General features: G+C 44.2%; 1 protein-coding gene across 5 annotated transcripts in view; it reads left to right on the top strand.

The window, feature by feature from the left end:
• ILRUN (inflammation and lipid regulator with UBA-like and NBR1-like domains) overlaps positions 1–20,842 on the top strand; it is a 55,194-nt gene that overhangs the window by 14,595 nt on the left and 19,757 nt on the right. For all 5 annotated transcript variants that reach the window (XR_012155845.1, XR_012155844.1, XR_012155843.1 and 2 more), the window contains exons 2-4: positions 4,829–4,983; positions 10,134–10,331; positions 19,958–20,286. Coding sequence is in view for 2 of the 5 variants with exons in the window: in XM_073320238.1 (XP_073176339.1) it covers positions 4,829–4,983; positions 10,134–10,331; positions 19,958–20,286 (682 nt within the window). In the remaining 3 variants the exon portion in view is untranslated. The remainder of the gene's footprint in view (positions 1–4,828; positions 4,984–10,133; positions 10,332–19,957; positions 20,287–20,842) is intronic.

Here is a 20,842-nt window from a genome sequence, read left to right as displayed (position 1 = left end):
TCTGTAAATGTGCTTTGAAAAGTACCATATACGTGCATACTTAATATAACGCCACACATTTGCCTAAAGTGACAGAAGGTAAGAGCTGCTTACAATCTTACCAAAGTCTGGACAAAAGAGATGGGCATGAGAAGGAAGGCATCTAGCTGACCTGACTAATTTGGCGATAAACCACTTCTTCTGAAACATTTGGAAGTTAAGGGACAATGGCAGGGCTATTAGCTTTTACCTCCTCTCTAGCTAGCCTACAAAACTGGTTTGAACCAGGACAGATGAAAAGAACTCCTGGCAGGTTTAAAAAAAACATTCTCTTGAGAGCGTATAGTTGTTTGGGGGACTATGAAACAAACGCTGCCTGGGGGTGTCTGAAGAAATTAGGCCAGCCTAAGTTACCATCAGGGGATTGTAAACGTTTGTGCAAGATAGATTTGTGTAGAGTGTTCTATTTTAAAATCCTTTTTCTTGAAATTCTTTGTTTCTATTGTTCAGCAATAACTTGGTAGTTAAGGCTGTCTGGTCACTCTTTTCACCACGGGTTACAGGCTCCCGAAGGAAAGAATTGCAGGTGCTGAACCCAGTTGGACTGGCAAAGTAAGCACAGTCAGCACATGGGGTACTGTAGCCTTGGGCCCCATCTACGAGTGGGTGGATCATGTGATTCCACCTGAGATACATAAAGGCACAATGCCCAGGGACTGAAGGAGATGCACTCAGCGAGACCAGAAAGCTGACAAAGCAGCTAACCCTGGAACTGTGACAGTTTACTCATGTGGATTATGTTGGTTAAGTTAGCACTTGTCTTAACAGTTCCACATTTATTATTAGTTTATATATAACTTTGTCATGTAGGCAGGAGAAGGCCTGGTGAATAGTGAGTTTTGGGGAGAGATTTAGTGAAGAGTGAGGTGGGCTGTCACACTGGAAGAGGGCTGGTGCACCAGATGTAGGGCAGCGTAGACGAAGGAATGAAGTCAAGGGGTTTGTGGAAGTGGGAGGGGATAGCAGGATTGAATGCATAAATCAGGAGTTTGTAAGATCATAAATGCTTCAGAGAGGGGGCCTTGTTTTTGTACCTGACTCTAAAGTGCTTTACACACTGGTGTGATACACAGAAATAGTAATAGGGAGGGAGGACAGAAACTTAGACAAGAGATGGCACCATGCAGGGCTTCAAATGTGCTTGTTTGGACTTGAAACCAGTGAAGTGATTTTTGGGAGGAGAGATGAAAATCAGCTTTTAAGTAGAGTCCTATGTGGATACAAAATCTGTATCCGCATCTGATCTGCAAACATGGTCCACGGATATCTGCAGATCTCTGCTTTTAAGTATTTTTCTGATTTTCAAAATTTGTGCTTGTAAATGTCTCTGGTACTGAATTGGAGGTATGGGGTTATTGGTGGGGAACTGAATCAGGGTTTCCTGTGGTTTTGTAGTTCAAGGTTCAGATGGTTTCCTAGTGTGTCCATTGGCTGGTGCAAGGTGTGATTTCCCAAAAGAAGAGGTGTCATATTTAAGCCCATACTCCATTTGATGTCTCCCAAAAGACAAAGACAACAAGGAAACGTTGCTGTCTAATCTGTCTGCTGGTTGTGTAACCAGGCAGTGCATGATTTATGCCATACTGCCTCACAGTAGACTCTCTTGAAGCAGTTCGGTGTCGAAGCATTCTCCTGCTTGAACTTTGGAGATTTGCGTTCTCATTCTCTTGCTACTTTTCTATATTGTTACTTTCATTTTCTACTTAGTCTCTATAAATTTCCTTGAATCGTCTGTTGCGACTGCCCAAGTATTTAGAACAACAAAGCAAAACCCAACTCTGTGTGTGGAGTGGGGGTGGGCAGGCAGGGAGGGAGGGGTCGTGATACCTGGACACACTGGGACAGGAAGTCTACTTTTCTTGCGTCTTATTCAGTGGGTTTTTTTATTAAATGCTGCAGCAGACTCTGAATTGTTTCACAGTGGCAAAGCAAGCTGATGAAATATGACACAGGGATGGGAAGAGACTTGGCAGGGGGCCTTGATGCACAAATAGCCCCACTACCCTCTGAAGTATGCTTACAGCCAAGCAAACAGAGAACAAAATACTACAGGCTGCTTTCAGATTTGTTGAGGAATTTTCCCTCAAGATCTGTCTTCTGTTTCCTTGGTTTTTTTTTAATCTTAGTGTAATAGTTGTATTGCTTGTGTGCTGCATACTTAGGATCAGACATTTTAGGATGTCTGGAGATTTATCTCTGTGTGTTTATGGATGGAGAGGAGGAAGAGCTGTGTGTGGTAGTACCATATCTGACTACTGTAATATCTTTAACCTTGGGTCAGGGTAATGTGGGGAAGAAATTTCAGAGAAGACTGAAGTCTAGATCATGGTGTTAACCAGTTGAGTGAACAGTAACCTCTTGGCACAGCTCCATTGTGAGTTATGTAGATCTTGTTCAGTGTATAAGCAACTGGCATCTGATGACATAAAACCAAGCATTTGTTTTCATTTATTGGCTAATGTGACATGCACCCTTCCTGTAACATTTGACTGAGCTGGCTGTTTTAAATATAGTCCTATCTTTCCTATGTAGAAAATGCCTAGAGTTGAATAATGGCTTATAGTATAAAATGCATTGATTGTGTGTCAGTGAAAACCTTGCATGGTGGCTATTATGATCAAAGTCTGCTCCGTGCTAGGTAAAACCTAACAATTAAAAAAAAAAATCCTTAACCTGTTTGACTGCCTAAAACTACCTATTATGTTCTGCAGGACATTCCTCCAGTGTCACCTGATGCATTGGTTACATTATCCATGACTTAAACAGGATGCAAGTTAATGCAGCCGTGATTGTGGCTAACATGTATTTAACCCTAAGCTCTCTATCCCTTCTTCCCCCCCAGTCCAGATAGCTTTTACAGACATACCTAATTTTCATATAAGATAAAAAGAAAAGGAGGACTTGTGGCACCTTAGAGACTAACCAATTTATTAGAGCATAAGCTTTCGTGAGCTACAGCTCACTTCTTCAGATGCATATCGTGGAAACTGCAGCAGGCTTTATATATACACAGAGAATATGAAACAATACCTATTCCCACCCCACTGTCCTGCTGGTAATAGCTTATCTAAAGTGATTTCCAGCACAAATCCAGGTTTTCTCACCCTCCACCCCCCCACACAAATTCACTCTCCTGCTGGTGATAGCCCATCCAAAGTGATAACTCTTTACACAATGTGCATGACAATTAAGCTGGGCTATTTCCTGCATAAATCCAGGTTCTCACATCCCCCCCCACCCCCATACACACACAAACTCACTCTCCTGCTGGTAATAGCTCATCCAAACTGACCACTCTTCAAGTTAAAATCCAAGTTAAACCAGAACATCTGGGGGGGGGGTAGGAAAAAACAAGAGGAAACAGGCTACCTTGCATAATGACTTAGCCACTCCAAGTCTCTATTTAAGCCTAAATATTCTCTGTGTATATATAAAGCCTGCTGCAGTTTCCACGATATGCATCTGAAGAAGTGAGCTGTAGCTCACGAAAGCTTATGCTCTAATAAATTGGTTAGTCTCTAAGGTGCCACAAGTCCTCCTTTTCTTTTTGCGAATACAGACTAACACGGCTGTTACTCTGAAACCTGTTCATATAAGATAGTTACTCCTTTTGCCTTAAGCAGTTAGCTAGTATTGCGGGGCGTGTGTCTAGTGGGCTGTTTCTATTATGAGGGGAGATTGATGATAGGTAACTCTTTGCAACCCTGTTTATTTAAAAAGAACATCAGAACAGCCATACTGGGTCAGACCAATCGTCCATCTAGGCTAGTATCCTATCTTCCAACAGTGGCCAGTATCAGGTGCTTCTGGCAATTGGAGGTTTAGGGACACCCAGAGCACTGGGGTTGTGTCCCTGACTATTTTGGCTAATAGGCATTGACGGAGTTATCCTCTATGAATTTAGGTAATTCTTCTTTGAACCCAGCTATACTTTAGGCCTTCAAATGCCCCATGGCAATGAGTTCCACAGGTTGGTTGTGCATTGTGTGAAGTACTTCCATATGTTTGTTTTAAATCTGCTGTCTATTCATTGGGTGACCCCTAGTTCTTGTGTTGTGCAAAGGGGTAAATAACAATTCACCATTCACTTTCTGTATACCATTCATGATTTTACAGACCTCTGTCAATCTCTTAATCATCTCTTTCCTAAGGCTCTGTCTATACTACCACTTATTTTGGTATAACTTACGTAGCTCAGGGATGTGAATAAGCTACCCCCCCAAGTGACATAAGTTACACCAACCTAAGCACCGATGTTGACATTGCTATGTTGGCACTCGTTGGGAGTGGATTAAGTCCATGGGAGAGCTCTCTGTCAGCTGGGTGCAGGTGCAGCTGTGCCACTTAAGCTCTCTGTTGTAGTCATAGCCTCACCTGATCTACTGCATCTTAAGTACACTCTGTCTGAAATAGATAATAAGCTCCGTGGTGCTGGGACTGTGTTCAGGATTGAGTATGCTGTCAGCAGTAAATAAATAGGCTCCTTGATTGGAATTCCTGCCATTCTGTGTCTAACCATGTATCTTGAAAGCATCAGGGCCTGTATCCTAGCAATCCAGCAATTATACCATTTTGGTCTTGAGAATTGAGTAATCACACATGTTTTTTTGTGCTTCATCCATCCCATACAGCCAGAGGATCAGAAGACCTTGTACTCCAAAATTAATCTAACGGAGCTAATGCTCTTTAATTTTTTTGTTTAGCTTTAAGAGATGGAATATATAAACCCTTGAGAGTGACCTGATTCAATGGGTCTGTACTTAAAGCTGCATTCTGTTTTGGTTTCCAGGAACCTGCAAGCAGCCATTGGAGCCTACTATGACTTTGAGAGTCCGAACATCAATGTGCCCTCCATGTCCTTCGTTGAAGATGTTACCATAGGAGAAGGGGAGTCCATCCCTCCTGATACCCAGTTTACAAAAACATGGAGAATACAAAATACAGGTAAATGGGGGTAAATCTTTCCTTTTTCATTGAACTGAGATGGAAACTTCATAGAAACAAAGATCCACTTGTTCAAAATGATTTTTTATTCTGCAGGAGTAAAGTTATTTCATATCAAGGTGTTAATGAAGGGGGAGGCTTTCAAAGACACAAGGGGAAGCTAAGTGCCCAAAAACCATTGAAATGCCTTTTTGGTGCCTTTGAAAATGTTCACCTTTTTGGACACTGACGTTTAGGCAAAATGGAAGCATGTTATGTTGACAGGTGGGGAGCTGTAATTTCTGTCTTATCTACCTTAACTCCCCAAGGAAGCTTAGCAGTCTGAAGATGTTGTAATGCCAAGGCCTGTGTATAGGTTAGAAAGAAAAGAAAGCAAATGTGATGTGATATCTGCTTCCAAGCCCCTTCCTCTTCTACCTTCCTAACTGCCTTTCCCAGGAGGGTTCTTTTGTGTTGGAGGTAACATGACAGGATAGAGCCAGATGGTGTCTGTATGGGTTTAGAAGGACCTTACAACCTCTCTTCTTTTCAGTCCCAAGCTCAGTCACGTCAGCAGTTTCCATCCCTCTAAACTGGGTTGATATTTTCTGTTGTTCCCTTCATTAGTACATTAGTTTATTGGGTGTACTTACTTTGAGCTCTTTGTAAGAACAGTAGCCTGGTAGCACCATTGTATTTATGGGGATGTTTGTTTTCCTGTTCAGACCTTCTGTTTTGGCTGTTGGATATCCTGAACTTTTCAAACTCGGAGGACAAGGAATTTGTGTGGCAAATTCTGTCTGAAAGTAAAATCATGTGACGCAGAAGTGATCCTAAAATAGTTCAGCTGTTTCTGTTGATGGAATTCTTTATTCTTCTAGTTCTTCTTCTGTCCCTATGCTGTGTGCTTCACTTAGGAGGAGGTATTTAATTGGGATGATAGTTGTATTGGAACAACTCTCTAGGAACAGATTTAACCTTACTGTAGTGAATGGAGTGAGTGGTGCTCTGGGGCCAGATCGTACATCACTGAAATCAGTAGCCTTGCCACAGACTGCAACTGGAGCATGATCAGCCCTTGTATGGGGACAGTGTTATCCAAAATTCTGATTCAGACAGATGCACGTGACCAATTACGCTGTTCAGTGGTATTTTGAGTTCCCGTCTCTTCCTTTGCATTTTATCTTTACTTGGCAAATTCTGTAGGAAGTTATTTTCTTAGGTATTCATTCAGTACAGGATTCCTAATTTTCAGTCTTTTCTGTCACTTAAAGGCTCTTCTAATCAGAATCTCTTCCAGCAAGAGGATGGAAACAGCTTACCTTTAAAAAGGGATATTTTTCAGCAAATGAACTCAGCCCATTTAAAATCAGAATTGTTTTATTTAAACTCCTTGAAACTCATGAGCAGCCAGTATGTTAGAACTGCATTTCATTCTTTTTTTTGTGTGATCTATACACTGTCCCTTCAATTAACTGTGGGGCACTTTATAGAACCCATGAGTGTCAAGAAATCAGTGGAGGTGATGCAACTCTGAGAGGAGAGGGTGTAAGCTCAAACTAAATTACTCTCATTGCAAGGCTGTGACATTTGCAATTCTATTAAAACGGTGTGAATTGTGTGAAATTAGGAACAGAGTAATCTTGTGGCAGTTCCTAGAGGAGAGGATGTGATGCAAGTTTGTGGAGACAACATTCCAGCGTGAGGTGAGCCAAAACAGTCATCTCCCTGTGAGTCTGAATTGAGGCCAGGCAAAATAAACTCTCAGTGCTTATCTACTGAGATGTAATTATAGGAGGAAAATGAGATCTGTGGATTCAAAGGGAGATAATACTTTGTCCTCGAGTGCTGCAGTGACCGGCTGTCGCATGAGTAGTTCACCTGTGTATCTGAATTTAATTATCATGCTTTTGCTGCTTCTGTGCACAGGAATGATAGCATAACGAGGACTAATGTTCTTAATCGTGTGTGAGCAAATTACAGCTGTGTTAAAAATCATAAATGACTCTTCTTGCCACAGAGCTTGGAGCACTGTATAGTAATATGCTAAACATTATAAAACAAACGGTTATTAAACCCCACCATCTTAAACACTTAGACTTGGGTACAGGGCATAAGGGCAAGAAGTGAGGTAAAGATAGACTCAACACTTTGTAGGCTGGCGCTCATATGAAAAAACACCAATTGCAGGGAAAGGGTTTCGGTGTACTATTGGACTTTCCTGTGTGTATTTGGTGGCTGTTTGGGTAAAATGGAAAGGTGACTGTTGAGCACTTTATTTCTAATGTGCAAAACTATTTGGCAAATTTGTACATTTACTATGTATATAATATATGGACAATTAGTGTGAAATACGAGACATACTTGACAAGTGATGAGGGATAGATCCAGGGGGAACAAGTTTTTCACCTTAGCAACCCCCATGGCAAAGGCACTATAATCTTCTCAGAAGTTGAGGTGGAGTTTCCTAAAAGTCCAGGTCCTGTATAAGCTTCAGAACCCTTCAGGATGAGACTGGAAAATACTAGCTCCAAATGAAATCCCCATATGTGAAATCTACTGTTGATTGACAGACCTGTTTTTAGTAACTAAAAACCCTTTGCTTCCCCCGTCCTCATTCTCTTGTTTTTTTTCCTTTGGTTTTTATGAGTAAATCATAAAATCCCTCCCACAAGTAACAGATGTGTCTTCATGAAAACTTGGGTTTTCAGTTTCTTAAAAAAATTTCTAGATAATTGTTAGATTCAGTGAATTTTATGTTGTCTTTAAAATTTGTTTCCCTTCCTAAAGTCCTTGGGTCTTGTAGGATGTGGGTAGGGAGTTGAAGGAAACAGTTTCAACTTAGAATTCCTTGGTTTTTGTGGCTTCCTGTCAAAACCAAACTTTGTTTTGGCTTCCACCAGGGTTAAAGCATTACTTTCTTTTGTAAATTTTGGTTATAACAATACTTCGGCTTATCCACAAAGGCCAGACCACACTGTTACAACTTGGTTTAGCTTCAATCCAGGTTAACTATCGTTTTTGTGGAGGTGGTTTTACTGTGCAGATTAGGCCAGTGTCTTACATTTAAAAATTATTTCAATTAATATTTAATATCTAAGGCCTGGAATGTTCAAGATTAGCACTTGCTAGGTAGATGCTGAAGTGAAGCCAAGATTCTTAATGATCCTGCAGGAACCCTTGATTAAATGACTTCAGTTCTAAAACATGAAAAAAACAGAGTGAGGCATCGCTTTGAGGGATTTGGTGTGGCAGAGCTGCTTTCTGTCTGATGCAGAGAGCAGAGCTGTTGTGTACTCAGTTGGTTGAACAGGTCAATTAGAGTTCTGTAAGCATGTAGTTCTGTTTATGAATAAACTGTTTTCAGGCAGGGGCTTTTTGCCTGTTGTCAAAAACTAAGGTCCAGTCCTCCTACAGTGTGATAGTCTTTTTGCAGGCTCGCCAATCTTGTATAATAGGACTAAAGAATCACCCCGATTCAATGGACTTACTTCCATATCCCAGTCTACCTCTAGCTGCTGCGAGCTCCTTTGGACGGTTACTGCAATCTGTCATCTCCTGAGAAATGCATGTACTGAAATAGAATGAAATAATCATCATTTCATTTTAATGGCGCTTATCAGCTATAGCACTCTAAGCACATGGCAAACTTAAAGCCATTAAAACTGATAAAAATCACATATATTATTTAAACGAAAACCATGTTGCCAGGCTGCACACCCTTTCACACAAAAGTCGCCACACTCCATAGCTCCCACACATCACAACATAAGGCCTGGTAATCACTCAGATCTTCCTTTTCCAAGGGCCCCCAACCTTCATGCTGTTTCTAACTCTAGCTGGGTCCAAAATAGCTTCCCTGATCCCATTCCAACTATTCCACACTGATACTTCCTCAGTTGATGGGTTTCTTTCTAGGTCCAAACCCCACAAATAATGATTCGCTGCCATGCCCTCACTGCAGTACTTCCAGAAAACAGATTTTTCCGTAAAGTCAGGTATCTCAAGGAATGCTCCTACAAGATGTCCCTTGGTCACTAATACCTATCCAGAGTTGCCATCTCAGCATCGGCTTGCAATAATCATATATATCTGTCCAAATTTCTCTGCAGCTCACAGACGTCCCTAAACTGCTCCCATTAACTTATAGCAAGCAGAATGCAATCGCTACAGCCCAGAAACCAGATTTATCAGTCCAGCTCATATCACGATCTCAGAGAGAGCATCCAAATGCCATGTTGGCACTGATATTCACACATCCACTGGAGCCATGCTCTACAACTCTTTCAAAGCCATTCTCCACAGTTTTTCCATCTCACCATCCCCTCCTCTTTTGCTGTTGCATGAAACTGCTGCATCTGCCCTCAAATGAGCTGTTGCGTGTACAGCAAATACCACCTTGCTCCATTCCTTCATGCTATACAACATCAGCCCCTAGAACTTCAGTCTAAACTTGGATCTCAGTTTTCACTGTCAGAGTTCAGCCACACCATCAAGGAGCTGGGAGGGGCTCACTGCAGGAAGGAGAAATAAAACAATACAGAAGATGTTATTTCTAGTTCATAAGTTTACAAACAGGGAGAACAAAAGCATTTGCTCTTCCCAAGACTGCCAACAAACTGAAAAAGGAACTTGACACCCTGGCAGAAAATGTCTCATGTTTCCTATTAAAATATTTTCAGTTATGAGATTGGGGGGAGGGAAACAAAAACAGTAAAATTAAGATGGAAAAACTAGTTGGTCATCTTCATTGAGTGCTACTTGTGTCCCCAACGTGGCTAAAGTGCAGCGGAACGTGTCCTCACAGGTCTCTCGCTCAGATTTATTGATTACTGATGGCCTTTGTTAAATCACGGCTCTGGGTTTCTCAAAATTTAAAGGACTTGTGGATATTTTACAGGTCTTTCCTTCCAGTTGGTCACATGCTGGAACAGTTATGTTTTGTATGAAAATCTTTCTCTCCCTTTGCTGTTGTATGAGAACTAGAAAATTTGACTAGGCTGGTATCTGTTAGCCAACTTGGAATCTCCTTGACTGTTCAACAGAGCAGTGTAACCCTTTTAATAAAATGTTTATCTACTCATGCAGGCACTTGCCAGAAAAGAAGCAGATGCGAAGTCGCTACAGTTGCATTGTCACTGACACTTTAATACCTTTTTCTGCTCTATCAGGGACAGAGGCATGGCCCCCAGGGGTTTGTCTTAAGTACGTCGGGGGAGACCAGTTTGGCCATGTAAACATGGTGATGGTCAGATCGCTAGAGCCCCAGGAGATTGCAGATGTCAGCGTTCAGATGTGCAGCCCCAGCACAGCGGGAATGTATCAGGGACAGTGGCGCATGTGCACTGCTACAGGACTCTATTATGGAGGTAAGTTATTCCTCTCTTTGTAGTTCTCTCTTATTTGTAATGCTCCCAAACCATAGAAGGTAGGAGCCTTCGTTCTTGTATTGCTGTTGGCCAAATAGATGCTGGTATCCCAGTCAGCCTCCTAATATCCAAATGATAATCTAGAGGTATTGTAAATTTTATTCCCGTGTGTTTTAATGGAATGCACTTTAGAAAATCATGCAGCTTAGTTAGGCACCTAAGTATGGACTTTGAATTCTAACGTTTTATCTAAACTAGGAAGTTGTGCTGATGGTACTATAATCCTGCCCTCCTTCCCCAGTTTGGGTGCAGTTATAATAGCATAGAAATGTTTTACACTGCATGGCTATTCCCATATAGCTATAGCTACACTGATTCAAAATGATCTGGACAAACTGGAGAAATGGTCTGAAGTAAATAGGATGAAATTCAATAAGGACAAATGCAAAGTAGTCCACTTAGGAAAGAACATTCAGTTGCGCACACACACAAAATGGGAAATGACCTCCTAGAAAGGAGTATTGCAGAAAGGAAAGGAGTACTTGTGGCACCTTAGAGACTAACCAGTTTATTTGAGCATGAAGCTGGGGGTCATAGTGAGTCAACAGTGTAACCCTGTTGCAAAAAAATGAACAACATTCTGGGATGTATTAGCAGGAGTGTTGTAAACAAGACATTAGAAGTAATTCTTCCGCTCTACTCTGTGCTGATTAGGCCTCACCTGGAGCATTGTTTCCAGTTCTGGGTGCCACATTTCAGGAAGGATGTGGACAAATTGGAGAGTCCAGAGAAGAGCAATAAAAATGATTAAAGGTCTAGAAAACAACATGACCTATGAGGGAAGATTGAAAAAATTGAGTTTGTTTAGTCTGGAAAAGAAAAGATTGAGGGGGGATATAATAAAAGTTTCAAGTATGTAAAAGGTTGTTAGAAGGAGGAGGGAGAAACATTGTTTTTCTTAACCTCTGAGGATAGGACAAGAAGCAATGGGCTTAAATTGCAGCATGGGAGGTTTAGGCTGGACATTAGGAAAAACTTCCTAAGTGCCAAGGTGGTTAAGCGCTGGAATAAGTTGCCTAGGGAGGTTGTAGAATCTCCATTATTGGAGTTTTTTAAGAGTAGGTTAGACAGATACCTGTCAGGAACGGTCTAGATAATACTTAGTCTTGCCATGAGTGCAGGGGACTGGACTAGATGACCTCTCGAGGTCCCTTCCAGTCCTATGACTCTATGATTTAAGGCTGATTTACATTTGTTATACTGGTAAAACATAAATTGTTAAAAATAGATAAATTGGAAAAAAAAATCACACCCTTAATCAAAATAGTTAAGCCAGGAAAATCTAAATGTAAACCAGCCTTAACTTCTTGCATCCAGTTTTGGAAAATGTGGCCTGTATTTGGAAAGTCCCCAAGATATTTTGGGCCCCACCTGAATAATAAATAACCCACTGACCTCTTCTGCAGGACACTTCACTCCTTTAAGATTTGCACTGAACCTTCACTGGTACTAATGGCTAGCGAGAACATTGCTAACAAGATTTTCATGATTTTTTTTGTCAATTAGAGTGCCCTAACTGCATGGGGTCAAATGAGAAATATTAGCAACATGGGACAAAATAATTACCCTCTTCAAAAAGTACACGCTTATTGAGAACTATCAGCGGAGCCGAGCTGTCTTTGAAGGGGATGTAATTTATACCTGAAATGAGAGGATAGCTTTCTCTCCTGCTTTTATTTCAGTTCAGGATATCTACATAACTGCAGTTGTCTTTGTTGTTGCAGAGCTATGTAAGAGCATGTGATATTTATTTTTGAAGGTCATTAGAAGTAAAGTGTGGGGTAAAGTTTATAAATCTTCCTTATTTGCTTTTTTTCATCTATAGCTCTTTCTGATATTTACATTCCTCAGTTAGAAACATAAGTGGTGTCATATCAAATGAGACCCATCAAGAGTGATAACTTGCTTCCAAGGAAGATCCCGCCCCATAATTTATAGCTGGTTCAATGTTGTACACAGTGTGTGGAATTCTTTCCTGATCCCTCTGCATGATTGGATAGTGCTGTGAAGCATGGTTTGATTACTCCTATTTTTGCTGGGATAACTACAGATGATGTTGGTCATAAAATTACTTATGCTTGGAATGTGGGAGTAATTTTGTTTGTAGAAGCATTCTTTTGTCTTTGTTTCTCCAAGCGTGGGGTATCTAGAGAGGAAATTTGCTTTCCCGTGGTGATCTCTGCATATGTTTTTAGGTCCTTACTCATGTATTAGTTTCTTCCCTGTTAGATTTTTTAAATGATATGATGCTTTAATTCCCTTTTTTAAAATGTTGGTAATGGAGCTGGCTATTACCAGTAGGTATCCTTCCAGATATGTGCAGCATAGCTAATTTTGACTAGCCCAATGTGTGTGTACTGGGAGGAGAATTTTGCCATCCCTCAGTTTCCCTCCCCACCTAAACCCACCCCTAAGATGTTAAAACAATCATTCCTCCCTAAAGAGGATTGGAATTGGCTTCCTCTGGAGTGCAGTGCTACTTAAGAGCATTAATCAGAGGTGTTTTTTGAAAATAACAGTGCTTCTCCTGGAACTAAATGTGCTACTTCCACAGCTCTCCCAGCCCCACAGGATCTAGGGGGCTCCAAAATTGAATTCAGATGCTAAATTACTGGGCTGGCATTGAGATTCTCAATTTTTTTGGCTATCTAACTTGCAAGTCACATGCCTGAGACTTTTAATCCATGAATGAAACTGTATTAATGCTTATTCAAAGCCATAACAATTGCAAATAAATCGTACCAGTTGGGTTGGGAAAAGCCGTGAAAGCTGGAGTAATGGAAATAATGATTACTTCTGCTTCGAGTGCTTGTTCATGTCAATCCCAGTCAGATGTGTGCACGCGCATGGCAGCTGGAAGATTTTTCCCCTAGATTTTTCCGTTGGGTCAGTCCGGGTGCCCCCTGGAGTGGTGCCATCATGGTGTTCAATACGGGACCCTCCTGACCCGCCCACCCCTCAGTTCCTTCATACCGCCAGTGATGGTTAGCTGGAACTTCCCCTGGCTCTTGTCGTGACAAGCGCATTTGGCAATCTGTATATAGTTAGTAGGTACTTTATTTAGTTAACACTAACTACTACTTAAGTTTCCTTTGCGGGGGGTTTCCCCTCCAGCTCTATCCCAGTGCTAGGGCATGCTGCGGTCTCCTGGCTTCAAAGTCTGTGAGGTCTGCGGCAAGTGTATGCCCAGAAGCAATCCTCACACTTCGTGTTGGAAGTGTTTGGTGGAGAGCCATCAAAAGGATCGCTGTAGGATCTGCAGGGGGTTTCGCCCCAGGACACTGAAAGATAGAGATCAGCACCTGATCCTACTAATGGAAGTGGCATTCCGGCCCCAGTCCGACCCCGGGTCAGCGGACCCAGCACCGAGTACCTCCTCCTTAGTATGCAGTGCCCCGGCACCCTCGACACTGGGATCGGTGCTGAGTAAAAACAAGGACTCTCGGCACCGTCATGGCTCCACTCATGGGTCACGTGCCGCAGGCAGGCACCGGTCTCAATTTGCCAGTGCTGCAGAAGAGGAGGAGGCCGGAGAGGGGCCGTTCCATCCCCCGCCAGCTAGAGCCAAGGAGCCGGCCGTTGTAAGACCTGAGTCAGGCCATGGTACTTCAGCCTCACTGCCAGAGACGGTTGCCACGACTCCTGCCCCCATGGAAGGGCGGGCAAGTCCTGACCCTTCTTGCTTGCCGAGGCTGAGCTGACAAGTATACCTTCCGTCGACTCCAAAGGTGTTTGAGGCAGCACATGGCTCCAGCTCACGGCACCATTCTCCCTGCCTGGACGGGAGAGGTTGCTGGCACCGGTCGTTCCCCCCGGCACTGTCAAGGGGAAAGCCTGCAATGATGGCCTGATGGTCTCCATCCCCAGTGCTGCTTCCCGGTGCCAGAACAGGGTCAGAAGCCTAGTCGGTCCCCAAGCCCTCGGCATGGACCCTCAGAGCCTCAAAGTACTGCTCCTCCGTGGTCCTCCATTTTGGGGACCTCGGAGTCTGACTCCTATAGATCTCAAAGGAACAGAAGTAGACAGTCCAGGTCATCATGAGACCAGCACCCTTACCCGGCACTGTGGCCCGTGCAGTGGCAGCCCCCGGCACAGTGGCCCTTTTGGACTCCCTGGGCCTTTCGCCAAGGGCAGAGCCAAGTGTCTCATTCTAGGGCGTCATCGGTGCTCTTGGCCACTTTCATACAGCCTCCAGCACCGTCTACATCAGCAGGATCGGGGTAGCTCCATCACTTCCTGATGCCATCCTAACTGTTGCAGCACTGGCGTCGGCAACTCCAGCCCCAGCGGTATCAGCACTGATGTCCTCGGCACTGACAGCCCCAACACCATCGGTTCCAGCTTCGACAACTTGGGCACTGGTGGCCTTGGCACCGACGTATACAGCTCTGGCACAGAGGGCCATGCACAGTTCTTGTCGGCTCCAGCCCAGGATCCCCAAGCGCCGCGGGACCCCTTGGGTGCAGAGGGGAGAGAGCAGCCACTCCTTGCGGGCGTCTCTTCCTTCCCAGATGAAGTGCAGGCAGGCACTTCGGTAGCCCCAGCCCTGGAGGGCAACAGGGTCCTACAGAAGTTGTTGAGGGTTGCCCGGGCAACAGGGTCCTACAGAAGTTGTTGAGGGTTGCCCGGGCAACAGGGTCCTACAGAAGTTGTTGAGGGTTGCCCGGGGCCTGGCGTAGGAGGTAATGGAGGATTCAGATCCTGTGGTGGATATCCTCCCCACCCTCCGGACCAGCACGTATTGCCCTACGTGTCATAAAGATCACTGCCAGCACCACAAAAATCTTGTTCCAGACCCTGGCTTCATTGCCTGCTATGGCAAATGCAATGAAGGACCCTATTTTGTGCTGTCCAGGGGCTACGAGCACTTGTATACCCATCCTCCACCAGATTCCTAGGTTGTGGACGCTGCTAACCAATGCGAGCACCAGGGCTACCCAGGCCCTTTCCCAAAGAATCGGGAGGCGAAACGACTCAACCCTTTTGGTGAAAAGGTCTACTCCACTGGCGCTTGCAGCTCCACATTTCTAATTAGCCAGCCATTGTCAGCGGGTACTGCTACAATACATGCGGGGCAATGGCAAAGTTCGCAGAGCTGCTGCCGCAGGACTCCCATGCCGAATTCTCGGCCATGGTGGAGGAGGGCAAGCTCAATTCTTGAGCTTGGTTGCAGGCCACTCTGGACAGGGCTGATGCAGCCACACAGGTGATGTCTACAGGGATTGCCATGAGAAGGGGCTCCTGGCTCCAGGTATCAGGTGTGCCATACGAGGTCCAGAAGACCGCTCAGGATCTCCCCTTTGACTGTGTGACTCTATTTTTTTGAAAAGATGGATAAAAGGCTACATAGCCTAAAACATAGGTTCTCAAATGGTGGTCCGCAGATCACCAGTGATCCGTGAGCTCTGTTCAGGGGGTCCGCGGATAGGTCCCTCTGATGTGTGCGCCTGGGCAGCCGCACATGAGAGAACGAAGGGCCATCCACCTAATGAGTGGAGCCGCATAGATGTGGCTCCACTAATTAGGTGCCTGGACCCTGGAGAAGACGTACCACGTATGGTGAGTTGGTGGCCTTGGGGGGAATACGGGGTAGGTGGGAGGGGCCACTGGGGTGAGGAGAGGGGGTGGAGGGAATTTGGGATGTGCAGGGCTGCGGTGGCCAGAGAAAGAGGCAACTTTCCCCAGCTCCAGGGCTGCAGCTCCCAGGGAGAAATGGTCCTCCTTCCCAGCCTAAGCTCAGAGGCTGCTGTGGTGGGGGAGAGACCCCCATCTTCCCAGCCCCAGCTAGGGTGATGCCGCAGTGGAGGAGAGAGGGCACATCATCATATTAGAAAGATAAGGCTACAGATATTAAAATATGAGTTGTGTGCTTTTATTTGTAGAACAAAAAAAGTTAAGGTGGGTTTTTTTTTGTTTTTTTTAAAATATATAGCACTTTTATCTAAAGGGCTTTACAGTAGTTAGCTAATTGTAGAAACAACATTTGGAAAGATCATTAAGTGGTCCGCCGAGACCCTCAGCAATTTTCAAGTGGTGCACGAAAAAAGTTGGACAACCACTGGCCTAAAAGACTCAAGAGCCACCCTCAAATCGCTGGGCCTCCACAGCCCCGCCACGCAGTGGAGGCATTTTAGGCCACAACCTCCTCTGCGGTTCTACCAACCGCAGAACTGGCAGGATGGCTCACGGAGAAAAAACAGGAGCAGCAGGAAGAGGCCTTACCCATCCTCAGGCCAGGGCTCTGGCCCGTCCAAACTTTCATCCGTTCAGAAGCAGGCCTTTTGAAGGTGCGAACGAGGACGATGCACCAGAACTTGAACTGGATCCATCCCGCCTTACCTTCTCGTCCCGACTATCCCCTTTCTACCTTGCGTGGGCCCGTATCAGATTGGGCTGCTGGATGCTCTGCACAGTAGAGGGAAGATACTCCCTCCAATTCTCTGCCCTTCACCCCCCTTCCCTGTCCCTCTTCAGGGACCCTTCTCATGAGCAACTCCTCATACAGAGGTGCACTTGCTCCTATTACTAGGAGCAGTGGAAGAGGTTCCTCAGGAGCTGAAGGGCAAAGGTTTCTATTCCCAGTATTTCCTAATACTGAAAGCCAAAGGTGGGCTGAGGCCCATCCTAGATCTGCAAGAGCTCAACAAGTTAATGAGGAAACTGAAGTTCCACATGGTCTCTTTGGCCTCCATCATCCCTTCCTTGGATCCAGGGGACTGGTATTCCGCCCTCAACTTGAAGGACGTGTACTTTCATATAGCAATTACACCATCCCACAGAAGGTAACTCAAGTTTGTGGTGAGCAACAAAAACTACCAGTTCACAGTCCTCCCATTTGGCCTGTCAGCGGCGTCTCGTGTGTTACCAAATGCGTGGCAGTCGTGGCTGTGTTCCTGCACAGGCGGCAGGTACAGATGTTCCCGTACCTCGATGACTGGCTTATCAAGGGCCACTCCAGGGCTCAAGTGGGGGCACAAGTCGACTTTATAAGTAAGATGTTAGATGAACTGGGCCTTATGCTGAACATGGGGAAATCAGTGCTCTTCCCTGTTCAGTGAATAGAGTTCATGAGGAGGTGCTGGACTCAACACACGCCAGGGCACACCTCCCGCAAGCGAGGTTTTGGGCCCTGGGGGACATCATTCGAAGTCTCAGACAGTTTCCAACCACCAGAGCAAGGAATTGCCTAAAACTTCTAGGACACATGGCCTCTTGTACCTATGTGGTACAACACGCCAGGATCAGACACCAGCCTCTCCGGTAGAGGAACTGTTTTATATTAGGGAGCATTTATTTCATTCACTGTTTCCAGTCAAATGGCTAAACTATGGGCTTGGCAGGTGGGTAAAGGAAATAATTTTTGGACTACTTTGTGTATAATTTTCAGTCTGTACAGATATTCCACTAATGATGTCAGAAAGTTTCAAGTCCAAACTTTGCAGTTCCCTTTCGAATCGGGAAGGGGAAAAAAGCCTTTAAAAATTACATGTTAATCATTCTGGCCTTTCCTGAATTGACATCCCCTCTAATGCTGGGGTAAAACTTGAGGAGTTGCCAGAGATTAACAGCAGATGGCACCACTTCGCTACTTGCCAGACTTTTTTGCAGAAAGCTGCTGACCGTGTTGGTATAACCAAGAGAGAAGAATCCTCTGTAGAAGTAATAGGTTTTAGTCTAATTTCTTGTGCCTTTTCAGTGTCCTAATTGATGTTTCATAAGGGATTTAAACATGGGTAGGATATGGGGCTGTTGATTGTTGATACGTTCATATATGAACTAAGATAGCTAAGAAAAAGGAATATTGGGAGCTGAAAAGGGGCTAGTGAATCCTCCTAGTCTCGCTTGGTAAAGTAAAGGCAGCTAAACCCTGTCAAACTAAGCAAGGTGGCCAAATGAGAAGAGAGGTGCTGTGAGTTGGCCTGTTTTGAGAAGCACTGATAGCCACGCTAAACTGTAAAGGAATCTGCTGTCCTCTTTTTCCCCCGTCAGCCACTGGCAGCATGTTGCAAGCAGCTGGGCTGCTTGCAGATTAACTTTATCTGGAGGAAAACCAGCAGCTGACTAGAGAGACAAGGTGGGTGAGGTAATATCTTTTATTGGACCAACTTCTGTTGGTGAGAGAGACAAGCTTTCAAACCACACACAGCTCTTCTTCAGATCTGGGAAAGGTACTCTGAGCATCACAGCTAAATGCAAGGTGGAACAGATTGTTCAATATAAGTGGTTAGCACATATTCTAAGGCCGAGTGCCCAACAGACAGCTCGCGGGCCATACGTTACCCACCAGAGCGTTTCAAAACACCTGTGGCTTGCTTCAACGCAATATACTGGAGGCTGATTCATTAGTGTTTTGTCATCATGCTTACATCACCAGTGTGTAAATAAACAATACTGTACGCAGAAACCACCTATCTAAATACATATGAAACAAGCTGAACTTAAAATATAAATCAAGACAGGTGACTTTTAATCTTATTAAAATATGTAGAATTTGTTTGGCCCAGACAAGGTTGTGCTTAGGTTTCTGTGGCTGTCCTGTGTAATAATTTGGGCACCACTCTAAGGGACCATTCAAGGTCGGGTGGCCGGTTAACACCTCTGCAGTCAAAGGACAAAAAGGGGTCGTTAGTGGGTTACAGGTTGTTGTAATAAGCCATAAATTCAGTGTCTTTGTTTAATCCCTGTACACACCCCTGAACACACTTAAAATCACCTTCATCAAACAAGGATGCTCCACCATTTTGGTCCTTATTGGGTGCCGATCACAACGTGCGGTATACCTCATGCAGTGCACTAAATGCCCCAATAGCAACTATGTGGGTGAAACCAGACAATCACTACACACTCGAATGAACTGACACAGGAAAATAAGAGATGGAAAAACTCTGTATCATCTCTGAGTGAATGCTTTTTACAAAGTGATCACTCTATATCTGACCTCTCAGTCCTCATCCTCAAAGAAAACCTGCACAACACTTTCAAATGTCGACCCTTGGAGCTTAAATTCGTAGTTCTGCTAGACACTAAAATCATGAACTGAACAGACACGCTAGATTTATGGCTTATTACAACAATCTGTAACCCATTAATGTAAAAATCAGGAAATTCATTTACATAACTCAGCCACATTGCTCACATACAGATGTAAGCGAAGCTGGTGTAAATGAGCATATTCTGTAGCAGAAAAGTGAAGGACTGGGAGTAGTCTCCTGGGTTCTTTCAGTCTTCCACTCACTCTTGCTCTGTGGCTTCGGGCAAGTCTCACTTCCTTGGTGCTTTCAGTCTGTAGGAAATTAGACTGCATGTGGGCCTTTATGTTGTGAGGCCAATAATTACTTTTTTTTGGTTTATTGCTTGTCATGCTGTTGCTTACTTGGCAGAACACTTGCCTGCTTCTCGGAGGTGTTAGGCTTACCTGATGTTTGTAAAATGCTGTAAAAATGTGTCGTTGAAAAAATGCTATGCAAGTTAAAAATACTATTATTGTATTACAGGGGCAGGAGTGGTCTCCCTCTTTCCCTGTAAGCTACATCTAATACTGACCTAAATGACCTTCCATTTCACAGATGTCATCTGGGTGATCCTCAGCGTGGAGGTTGGAGGACTTTTAGGAGTAACGCAGCAGCTGTCATCCTTCGAAACGGAATTCAACACACAACCACATCGCAAGGTAGAAGGAAACTTTAACCCCTTCGCCTCTCCGCAGAAGAACAGGCAACCAGATGAAAACAACCTAAAAGACCCTGGGGGTTCTGAGCTAGGCACAATCAGCAAAAACACGTGGGGGCCTGCTCCTGACCAAATTGAACAAGATCAGAATGGACTGTCACAAAACTCTGTAAATCTCTCCCCCAGCAGTCACTCGAACAACTTGTCGGTAGTGACGTACAGTAAGGTAGGTGCCCTGGGAGAACAGGAGAATGGGTAGGTAACAAGACCATGGTGTGTATTGTGATAGTCCTTCTTGGTTACAAACTGTGAAGCCCTCCCTTCTGCCTCCGCCTGACCTACTAAGGAAGGGTTTGAATATAAGACCGTCTAACTCTGCCAGCTCCTCACCTTATATTAAACAAAACAAAATAAAACACCCTTTTTCTCCGATAGATTCTGCTAGGTCCACATTTTAAAAATCCTCCTTGATGTTAACCTACTTTTGGCTGGGTGCTGTAACTGATAGTGGTTGGAGCCCTCTCCAACCTCCAATATGTTTAAGAAAAAAAAGCCACAATATCTTCAGACTCAAATATAGGTGATTTAAAAAAAAAATACCTACACATCTTGGGATTCGTCCAAAGAATTTTTTTGCTGTAACAAATGGGCAGGGGGATGCCTTGTTCAACATTTTGGTCTCAGGAGCCACTGTTCAGGAATAGTCAGTTCTTGGACCATTCCTGTTTGTGATCTTTTCTTGTCTCTGTTTTAAAATCTCCTTAAGCTTGCTTGATGGATGC

This window comes from Lepidochelys kempii, chromosome 21, assembly GCF_965140265.1.
Source record: "Lepidochelys kempii isolate rLepKem1 chromosome 21, rLepKem1.hap2, whole genome shotgun sequence".
Taxonomy (NCBI): Eukaryota; Metazoa; Chordata; order Testudines; family Cheloniidae; genus Lepidochelys; species Lepidochelys kempii.
This window is presented reverse-complemented; position numbering and strand designations above follow the sequence as displayed.